Source organism: Vicia villosa, linkage group LG2 (assembly GCF_029867415.1).
Source record: "Vicia villosa cultivar HV-30 ecotype Madison, WI linkage group LG2, Vvil1.0, whole genome shotgun sequence".
In the NCBI taxonomy this organism is placed as follows: Eukaryota; Viridiplantae; Streptophyta; class Magnoliopsida; order Fabales; family Fabaceae; genus Vicia; species Vicia villosa.
The window spans coordinates 113073677-113084840 of NC_081181.1; the positions used below are offsets into that span (position 1 = coordinate 113073677).

An 11164-nucleotide genomic window follows, 5' to 3' on the forward strand; every position below is an offset into this window, starting at 1 on the left:
TTTAATTTATTGATGCAAAATTCAATGTTTAACAATTTTTTTATTTGTATTAATGTAAATAAATAGTTAAAACCTTTTAATTATATTTTTTTATATTTGTATATAAATATAAAATTTACAACATAATTTAAAATAACTTTTTATATAAAAAATAAATATTTTCTAAAATATACTACTTCCTCCGTTTTCATGTGATGTGTATTAAAAAAAACCATAATTGTTAGGTTAAAAAAATTAAAAAAAATTATCCTTTATTAATGGCACAGAATAATATATTAAAAAAGTTGAAAAAATAATAATAAATATTTAAGATTTTAGTGAAAAATAAAAACTCAAAAGTTATTATAATTAATTGATGATGATTAATTGACCGTGTAAAATTAACTTAGACATTTTCATTTTTCAGTGCATATATTTATTTTCTCCCTAATAATTATTTGATTGACATTGATATTTTCAAAGCATATATAATTAAAAACGGATGCAGTGCATTTTAGATATATAAGAAAGCGGAAAAACACAATAGAAGAAGACAGTAACACGCCATTGGAGAAGGATCACGTAAAATTGCCAACACCAGAAAACTCGCTCTCCGCGTCATTGCGTTGAGTTTTTTTGTTTTTCAACTAAACATGACAATTTTGAGTCAAACACACTTCGTACTTTCCGAATAAAAAGATTAAAAATCTCGCAAAATCGACATTCTATTTTTTTTTTTTTTTTTACCAAAAATTCCTATTTACCATATTTCTACACTTTTGTTTTCTTCCTTTACCCTTCTCTCAGTGTTTTTTACCCTTCAATGTGGTGCCGGTTTTCGTAAAACAACCCAAAAAACATTGTTTAAGGTTTTCGAGCCGACGTTGTTTTTGTTTAGTACTATGAATAAACAGAATATGTAGTTCTGAGTGTCAGTGTTTTTTCTCGTTGGAATCATTTAAAACGGTTTGATTTTCGGTCTTTTTTGTGTTTTTACAAAAAAAAACCTGATCCGTTCTTGGACTCAGTCCTGTTTTGAGTTGACAGCGTCAGACACGCGGTTGTTCTGCCATTCGGACAATTTTCATCAATTGCTGGCTTTGTCTTTGAGTTGGTAAGATATTACTATGAAACTTTCTTTGCCACTCTATTCTTTATATCAATCATGTTTTTTTATTTTGTTGTTGTTGAACTTTTCTTAAAGATGAACCCTTTATATATTTGCTGATTAAGTGGTGTATTTGTGTGTGGTTTGTTTTTGGTTGATGATGAAATTACAGGTCTTATAGTCTGTCTTATCAATCATCATCATCATCGTGGATTCTTTTGTTAAGGGAACTCAAATGAGCAGTGATATGGATCAAGAATCTGAGAATGGGAGTGTTAATCTTGAAACCTTCAGAGTGCATGTTCCTCAAACACCTATGGCAATGGATATTTCTCTCTCCAGATCAACTTCTAAGAGAGTTGAGGATCAGTACGCGTCGAGTTCTATGTTTACCGGAGGTTTTAATCAGGTTACGCGGTCCCAATTGATGGATAAGATGATTGAATCTGATTCCAGCCATCATCCTCAGATGGCTGGGACTAAAGGGTCGGCTTGTGAGATGCCGGGGTGTGACGGAAAGGTCATGATTGATGAGAGAGGTTTGGAGATACTTCCTTGTTACTGTGATTTCAAGATTTGTAGGGATTGTTATAAGGATACTTTAAGAAACGGTGAACTGATTTGTCCGGGATGCAAGGTTGCTTATGTCGAGCACGGGATGGCAGAGGCGGGTTCTGTGGTCAATCAAAAGTCATTACCTTGGCTAACTGGCGGTGCTGAGGTCTCGAAGATGGAGAGGAGGTTGTCGAGGATGAAATCGGGGAATTCGACGAGTAGCACAGCGAATGAACTTGATCATGATCAATGGTTGTTTGAGACTAAAGGGAGCTATGGATATGGAAATGTTATGTGGCCTAAAGATTCTGAGAATGGTGCTAGTTCTAGGTCTGGTTCTGATTCGATGGGCGGCGACCCTAATGTTTTCAAAGAAAAGGAATGGCGGCCTTTGACGCGGAAATTGAATATTTCTACTACAATTCTGGGTCCTTATCGGTATGATTACGTTTTCCTCTTATTTTTTTCCATGCTTGTGGATTGTATTTTTCATGTTATTGTTTAAACTTTCAGGTGCATAATATTTGCTCGGATGGTGATTCTAGTTCTATTCCTAAAGTGGAGGGTAGAAAACCCGAACCAAGATGCAATTTGGCTGTGGGGAATGTCTTTAGTATGTGAAATCTGGTTTGCATTCTCTTGGCTTCTTGACCAGTTCCCTAAGCTCTTTCCGTTAAACCGGTTTGCTGATCTCGACGTTTTGAAAGAGAAGTTTGAAACTCCTAGTCCAAACAATCCAACAGGAAAATCCGATCTTCCAGGAGTTGATATATTTGTGTCAACGGCGGATCCCGAAAAAGAACCGCCGCTTGTTACTGCAAATACTATTCTTTCTATTCTAGCCGTGGATTATCCCGTTGAGAAACTCTCATGTTATGTCTCTGATGATGGAGGCTCGCTTCTTACTTTTGAGGCCATGGCAGAGGCAACAAGTTTTGCCAAATTGTGGGTTCCTTTTTGTCGGAAGCATGACATTGAACCAAGGAACCCGGAATCTTATTTTGGTCTGAAGAGAGATCCTTACAAGAACAAAATACGTTCAGACTTTGTAAGGGACCGTAGGAGGGTGAAGCGTGAGTATGATGAATTCAAGGTTCGGATTAATGGCCTTCCAGAGTCAATCCGGAGGCGCTGTGATGCTTATAATGCTGTAGAGGAGACCAAAGCACTGAAGTTGTGGAAAGAGGCTGCAAATGATGAACCGATGGAGAATTTGAAAATTTCTAGAACTACACGGATGACTGATGGTACTCACTGGCCAGGGACATGGACAACTCCTGCACCGGATCATTCTCGGGGTGATCATTCCAGTATCATACAGGTAATTATCACTTCTAATCTGAATTGGTTAATCTGAATCGGCTATTCTAATGATTCGGACACTTATATCTCTTTCTTACATAAGTCTAGGATGTTTATAGTGTATGTAGCTGTGATACACTGAATTGCAATTTTATAGCTGCTTGATATAAACATCATATGGGCTAATCATGTAAACTCCTCTTTCGAATGCAGGTAATGTCGAAACCTCCAAGTAACGAGCCACTGATTGGCACAGCATCAGATTCAAATACAATGGATTTGACCGAAGTTGATATTCGCCTTCCTATGCTTGTCTATGTTTCTCGTGAAAAACGACCGGGCTATGATCACAACAAGAAAGCCGGGGCAATGAATGCTCTTGTTCGAGCTTCAGCTGTTATGTCCAATGGGGCTTTCATACTTAATCTTGACTGTGACCATTACATATATAACTCCGAGGCGTTGAGGGAAGGAATGTGCCACATGATGGACCGCGACGGAGAAAGGATATGCTACGTTCAGTTTCCCCAAAGGTTTGAAGGAATTGACCCTTCTGATCGCTATGCTAATCACAATACTGTCTTCTTTGATGTCAATATGCGAGCTCTCGATGGACTTCAGGGTCCTTTTTACGTTGGTACGGGATGTCTATTTCGAAGAACTGCACTTTATGGTTTTGATCCGCCTCGGCTGCAAGAAGAGGCTGCTGAGCCTGCTGGTTGGTTTGGTAGTAAGAAAAAGAAATCCGCAACCGTTGCCTCAATCGCTGAAGTAGATTCTCTAGAGGACCAGTCTTTAAGGAGTGGTAGTAGCATTGATGATGAAGAAATGAATATTGCTCTTATTCCGAAGAAATTCGGCAACTCGAGTCTTTTTGTCGAATCAATCAGGGTGGCAGAGTTTCAAGGGAGACCACTTGCCGATCACCCATCTGTCAAAGTTGGACGCCAACCCGGTGCTCTAATACTTCCTCGGGATTTTCTCCATGCTGCAACTGTCTCCGAGGCTATCAATGTCATCTCATGCTGGTACGAAGATAAAACCGAATGGGGAGATAGAGTTGGATGGATTTACGGTTCTGTAACTGAGGACGTTGTGACAGGTTATCGAATGCACAATAGAGGATGGAGATCTGTGTATTGTGTGACCAAGAGGGATGCTTTCCGGGGTTCTGCTCCGATCAATCTCACCGACCGGCTTCACCAAGTTCTTCGATGGGCAACTGGATCAGTTGAAATATTCTTTTCGCGCAACAACGGTCTCTTGGCTAATTCAAAATTACAATTTTTGCAAAGAATCGCTTACCTCAACGTCGCAATCTATCCATTCACATCCTTCTTCCTTATCGTTTACTGCTTCCTCCCGGCTCTATCGCTTTTCACCGGCCAGTTCATCGTCATGTCCCTTCAAGTCACATTCTTAGTTTACCTTATGGGAATCATGCTCACACTTATCATCCTCGCTGTCCTCGAGATCAAGTGGTCCGGTATCGAACTCGTTGACTGGTGGAGAAACGAGCAATTCTGGATGATCGGAGGCACAAGTGCGCACCTAGTCGCCGTTCTCCAAGGCTTACTCAAGGTAATAGCCGGCATTGAGATTTCATTCACCTTAACATCAAAATCATCTAGCGACGAAGACGACGACTACGCCGATCTCCATGTCATCAAATGGTCATCATTGATGATCCCGCCGCTCACAATCATAATGGTTAACTTAATAGCAGTTGCGGTCGCGGTTAGTAAGACTATATACAGCGAAGATCGAAAATGGAGTAGTTTACTTGGAGGTATATTCTTCAGCTTTTGGGTATTGTCTCATTTATATCCATTTGCAAAAGGACTAATGGGAAAAAGAGGGAAAACACCAACAATTGTGTATGTTTGGGCAGCTCTATTATCAATCTGCATATCACTTTTATGGGTTGCTATTAATCCTCCTTCGGGTAACAATCAAATTTGAGGCTCATTCCAATTTCGTTAACTTGTAACCTAAGTAACTGTGAGAGGTTTTTTTTGGTTGTTAGCATTTCTTAGTTAGCATTCATTGTTTGCTCAGAAACTATTGATTATACTGTTAATGATCATAGAAGGAATATATCATACAATTTTCAAGATTTTTGTGTTGAAATAACACACTTCTTAACCATGTAGTAGAGTCTACTATAGTTAAGAGAATAAAATACATACTAATAATTTATTTTTGTTACAATGTGATGTAATAAGAAGAAATATCTCAAGTTTTGGAATATTTCAAGCTTTAAGAATATACCATTCGAATAATTTTTTTAAATATACCAGTCAAATAAAATTGAAAAAATTTAAGCTTTGGATCAATTCCTCTATTATTTAAATTATTTTTAATATTGTCAACTCCTTTCTTGCCCTGATATTCTACTGGGAATGGAGGACGAACATGACTCGATTTAGGATCCGTCCGCATCAATTTTTAAAATTTGTGTATACTATTATATAGTTAACAACTTTACAAAGATTTTTTTTTAAAAAAAAAGAAAAATTAGTTTTGATAGATTTTTTTTTATAAAAGGTAATTTTAGGTATTTCTTTATATATTTACATTTAACAAAAATCATTAAATTTAAAGATATTTTAAATAACTTTTTTTATAAAAATTATTTTAAGAGTGTGCTCCTCTCAAGGTCCCAGGTTCAAAACCTGTTAGATAAAAATTGCTTATTGAAAAAAAAAGAAAAATTTTTCTGATCATGTTTTAATTTTAATAAATTTATATTATTAGTTGTCAAATTTTATCTTTTAATTTATAAAAAATAAGTTTGAAATAATTTTTAAGATTTCGAAAAAGTGTTCATTAAAATTGTCTTTTAAAATATAAAAAAAAAAAATCACTAACAATATTAGACACATTAAAGATTTTCTATGAGGTTTCATTAAAGATTTTCTTTGAGGTTTCATTATTGTCATCCACATTAGATGCACCCAATGCTTATGGTATTTGACTAATTTGTTTGGTAAATGCTTGCTACACGGTCGTTGTGAATTGTGATTTTGGTCGCAAGGTTAAACACACTAGCAATATGATGACTAATATTATTCATCATTTCATGGTTGTTGTCATCTATTTGCTGCATAAATATAAATGATTGCAATATGGGATTGATCACATAAGAATGTACATGGTTCTCCGTATACGAAAGAAACTAGTGTTGCTAGTTCTTGCCTAAGTAATTCGAACTCCAAGATCCGTTGCACATGGGGACGAACCCTGGTGAAAATCCATGTGGGGATATTGTATTATTAACTCTTTGAACATGTTTTATTATTTGCATTATTAGTGTTAGTACTTATTGTTTGTTTTTTATAACCGATGGATTATATTAAAAATGAGTACAAAGTGTACTCAACCATTTACGACAGGAGCAATGTTTAAACAAAGTCTAAAAGACTTCTAAACCAAGAATAGAAATCTCTACATCTTTTAGAGTTAGAACTTAAAGAATGTCAAAACCATGTACTCTCAACAATTTTATCAATGACACCTTCCACTCCGAAACCACCGTTATTGAAGACTATGTTGTTACGTGTAGTCCATATTGCCCAACAAACTCCCAACCAAAATAACAAAACCCTTTTGTTGTTTGTTTTGCCTTTCAAGACTGCCACAAAACGCAAGAGGTACAACAATATAGTATTTTCGGCGAATACCGCACTTCAAACCATGACAGCACCTTCTCCCACACCAATTTGGCAAAATGGCAGCTAACAAACAAATGTTCTAAAGATTCAACAAAATTAATACATAAAACACACATACCTCTGAATCCACAGTGATAGACCCCTCTACGCATCAACTGCTCGTACGTTGCCAACCTATTCTTAATATATCTCCAACCAAAGACTTGTATTTTCGAAGGGACCCGCGTTTGCCACAGAAATTTATAGGCCTTCAGCATATCATCATTGGGTATCACTCCTTCCCGCGTCTTCTCGAAGGCTTTATGTTAGAACAAGATTTGTTCTGATCAATTATCTTAGTTTTGATGATAACAATAATATGAATTTTGCTTAAGATAATATGGTACTCTAATCCAATGCAATTTCCCTTTCAGGAAATATATATAAAGAGTACGCATAATTCAGCGCTCAGAAGCTTTGTCTCAAAGGGTTCAGCATGCAACATCAGAACATGGTCTGGCAAGACATCAGAAGATGGTCGAAGCAGAATCAGAACATGGGTCTATGGAAGCATCAGAAGAACATGAGATCAGAAGCACTGAAGCTCAGAAGATGGTATCACGCTCAGAAGCACTTCAAGGTCAGAAGATCAGAAGATGCTATGCACCAAGCTGTTTGACTCTGATGATATTCAAACGTTGTATTCACAAACATTAGATCAGAAGAAAGTACAAGTGGCAAGCTACGCTGACTGACAAACGGAACGTTAAAAGCTATTAAAGGCTACGTCAGTAGACACAGCGTGAACAAGGCTCGAGGTAGTTGACAAAAGCGTATAACATTAAATGCGATGCTGTACGGAACACGCAAAGCATTAAATGCATTCAACGGTCATCTTCTCCAACGCCTATAAATATGAAGTTCTGATGAGAAGCAAGGTTAACGATTCTGCACCAAAAACAACTCATATCAACTTGCTGAAACTCTGTTAAAATCTAAGCTCAGAATCTTCATCTTCATCAAAGCTCACTACATTGCTGTTGTAATATCTTAGTGAGATTAAGCTTAAACGATTAAGAGAAATATCACAGTTGTGATTATCGCTTTTAAGAAGCATTTGTAAACTCTTAGAATTGATTACATTAAGTTGTAAGGAACTAGAGTGATCGTGTTGATCAGAATACTCTAGGAAGTCTTAGGAGTGAACTAAGCAGATTGTAACTAGAGTGATCGTGTTGATCAGTAGACTCTAGAAAAGTCTTAGAGGGTATCTAAGCAGTTGTTCCTGGAGTGATCAGTGTGTGATCAGAAGACTCTAGAAGACTTAGTTGCGGACTAAGTGGAAAACCATTGTAATCCGTGCGATTAGTGGATTAAATCCTCAGTTGAGGTAAATCATCTCTGCGGGGGTGGACTGGAGTAGTTTAGTTAACAACGAACCAGGATAAAAATAACTGTGCAATTTATTTTTATCTGTCAAATTTTTAAAGCTACACTTATTCAAACCCCCCCTTTCTAAGTGTTTTTCTATCCTTCAATTGGCATCAGAGCGCCGGTTCTAAGGTGCAAGCACTTAACCGTGTTTAGAAAAGATTCAGGAAGAGAAAAACGCTTCAGTAAAAGATGGTTGATGAAAGTGAAAAGTCTACACCTACACCTGCATCTACATCTGGCTCTGCTGAGCAATACAACGGTAACAATGGTTATACTAGACCGCCGGTATTTGATGGTGAAAACTTTGAATACTGGAAAGATAAACTGGAAAGTTACTTTCTGGGTCTAGATGGTGATCTATGGGATCTTCTGATGGATGGTTACAAACATCCTGTAAATGCCAGAGGCGTAAAGCTAACAAGGCAAGAAATGGATGATGATCAAAAAAAGCTTTTCAGGAATCATCATAAATGCAGAACTGTTTTGCTGAATGCTATCTCTCATGCTGAGTATGAGAAGATATCTAACAGGGAAACGGCCTATGACATATATGAGTCCTTGAAAATGACTCATGAAGGAAATGCTCAAGTCAAGGAGACTAAAGCTCTAGCTTTAATCCAGAAGTATGAAGCCTTCAAGATGGAGGATGATGAAGACATTGAAAAGATGTTTTCAAGATTTCAAACTCTTACTGCTGGATTGAGAGTTCTTGACAAGGGATACACCAAGGCTGATCACGTAAAGAAGATCATCAGAAGCTTACCCAGAAGATGGGGTCCTATGGTGACTGCATTCAAGATTGCAAAGAATCTGAATGAAGTTTCTCTGGAAGAGCTTATCAGTGCCTTGAGGAGTCATGAAATAGAGCTGGACGCAAATGAGCCTCAAAAGAAAGGTAAGTCTATTGCATTAAAATCCAATATCAAGAAATGCACTAACGCTTTTCAGGCTAGAGAAGAAGATCCTGAAGAATCAGAATCTAAAGAAGAAGATGAACTGTCCCTGATCTCCAGAAGGCTAAATCAACTCTGGAAGACCAAGCAAAGGAAGTTCAGAGGCTTCAGAAGTTCAAAGAAATTTGAACGTGGAGAATCTTCCGATGACAGAAGATTTGACAAGAAGAAGGTCATGTGCTATGAATGCAATGAGCCTGGACACTACAAGAATGAATGTCCAAATCTTCAGAAGGAAAATCCCAAGAAGAAGTTTCATAAGAAGAAAAGTCTTATGGCAACCTGGGATGAGTCAGAAGATGATTCAGACTCTGAAGATGAGCAGGCTAACTGTGCGCTGATGGCGACAGAAGATGACAGATCAGAATCTACATCAGAATCAGATTCTGAAGAGGTATTTTCTGAACTTACTAGAGATGAGTTAGTTTCCGGTCTAACTGAACTTCTGGAACTCAAGTCTCAGATTAGTCTCAAATACAAAAAGCTGAAAAAGCTATTTGAATTTGAAACAAAGAAGCTTGAGTTGGAAAATTCTGAATTAAAAGAAAAACTTTTAAAATTATCCAATAATGTTGGATCTCCTTCTGATTCAGAACAATCCACTCCTTGTCTAAACCATATTCTGAAAGAATATGATTTAAGTTTCAGGAAGTTCTTATCTAGAAGTATTGGCAGAAGTCAGCTAGCTTCTATGATATATGCTGTGTCTGGAAACAAAAGAGTAGGCATTGGTTTTGAGGGTGAAACCCCATACAAACTTGAACCTGTTGATGAAATGAAAATCACATACAAGCCATTGTATGATCAGTTCAAGTATGGCCACTCCCATGATATTAGGCACACTTCACATGCTCAAAGTTTTCACATAACACACACCAAAAGGCATGTGACACAACCTAGGAAATATCATGAAACTCACATTAAAAATTATCATGTTGTTCCTCCTATTGCTTACAATGTGAAACCCAAGTTCAATCAGAACTTGAGAAAATCTAACAAGAAAGGACCCAAGAAAATGTGGGTACCTAAGGATAAGATTATTCCTATTGCAGATATCCTTGACTGCAAAAAGGACAAAGCACAACATGTCATGGTACCTGGACTCTGGATGCTCGCGACACATGATAGGAAGAAGGTCTATGTTCCAAGACCTGGTGCTTAAGTCTGGAGGAGAAGTCAAGTTTGGAGGAGATCAGAAGGGCAAGATAATTGGCTCTGGAACTATAAAGTCTGGTAACTCTCCTTCCATTTCTAATGTACTTCTTGTAGAAGGATTAACACATAACCTCTTATCTATCAGTCAATTGAGTGACAATGGTTATGATATAATCTTTAATCAAGAGTCTTGCAAGGCTGTAAATCAGAAGGATGGCTCAATCCTATTTACAGGCAAGAGGAAGAACAACATTTATAAGACAGATCTGCAAGATCTTATGAGTCAGAAGGTGACTTGTCTTATGTCTGTTTCTGAAGAGCAGTGGGTCTGGCACAGAAGATTAGGTCATGCTAGTTTGAGAAAGATTTCTCAGATTAACAAACTGAATCTGGTCAGAGGACTCCCTAATCTGAAATTCAAATCAGATGCTCTTTGTGAAGCATGTCAGAAGGGCAAGTTCTCCAAACCTGCATTCAAGTCAAAGAATGTTGTTTCTACCTCAAGGCCATTAGAACTCTTGCACATTGATCTGTTTGGCCCAGTCAAAACAGCATCTGTCAGAGGGAAGAAATATGGATTAGTCATCGTAGATGATTATAGCCGCTGGACATGGGTAAAATTCTTAAAACACAAGGATGAGACTCATTCAGTGTTCTTTGATTTCTGCATTCAGATTCAATCTGAAAAAGAGTGTAAAATCATAAAGGTTAGAAGTGATCATGGTGGTGAATTTGAGAACAGATCCTTTGAAGAGTTCTTCAAGGAAAATGGTATTGCCCATGATTTCTCTTGTCCTAGAACTCCACAGCAAAATGGGGTTGTAGAACGAAAGAATAGGACTCTGCAAGAAATGGCCAGAACCATGATCAATGAAACCAATATGGCTAAGAATTTCTGGGCAGAAGCAATAAACACTGCATGCTATATTCAGAATAGAATCTCTATCAGACCTATTCTAAATAAGACTCCTTATGAATTGTGGAAGAATAGAAAGCCCAACATTTCATATTTCCATCCTTTTGGA

General features: G+C 37.3%; 1 protein-coding gene across 1 annotated transcript; it reads left to right on the forward strand.

Annotated features, from left to right (window-relative positions):
* The first annotated feature begins 516 nt into the window (after nucleotides 1-516).
* Nucleotides 517-5134, forward strand: LOC131651807 (cellulose synthase-like protein D2). Its single transcript, XM_058921509.1, has 4 exons — nucleotides 517-1093; nucleotides 1260-2080; nucleotides 2156-2963; nucleotides 3158-5134. Exons 2-4 carry the CDS (start codon nucleotides 1323-1325, stop codon nucleotides 4904-4906), a joined length of 3315 nt encoding a protein of 1104 aa, XP_058777492.1. The 5' UTR covers nucleotides 517-1093; nucleotides 1260-1322; the 3' UTR covers nucleotides 4907-5134.
* Nucleotides 5135-11164: the final 6030 nt, after the last annotated feature.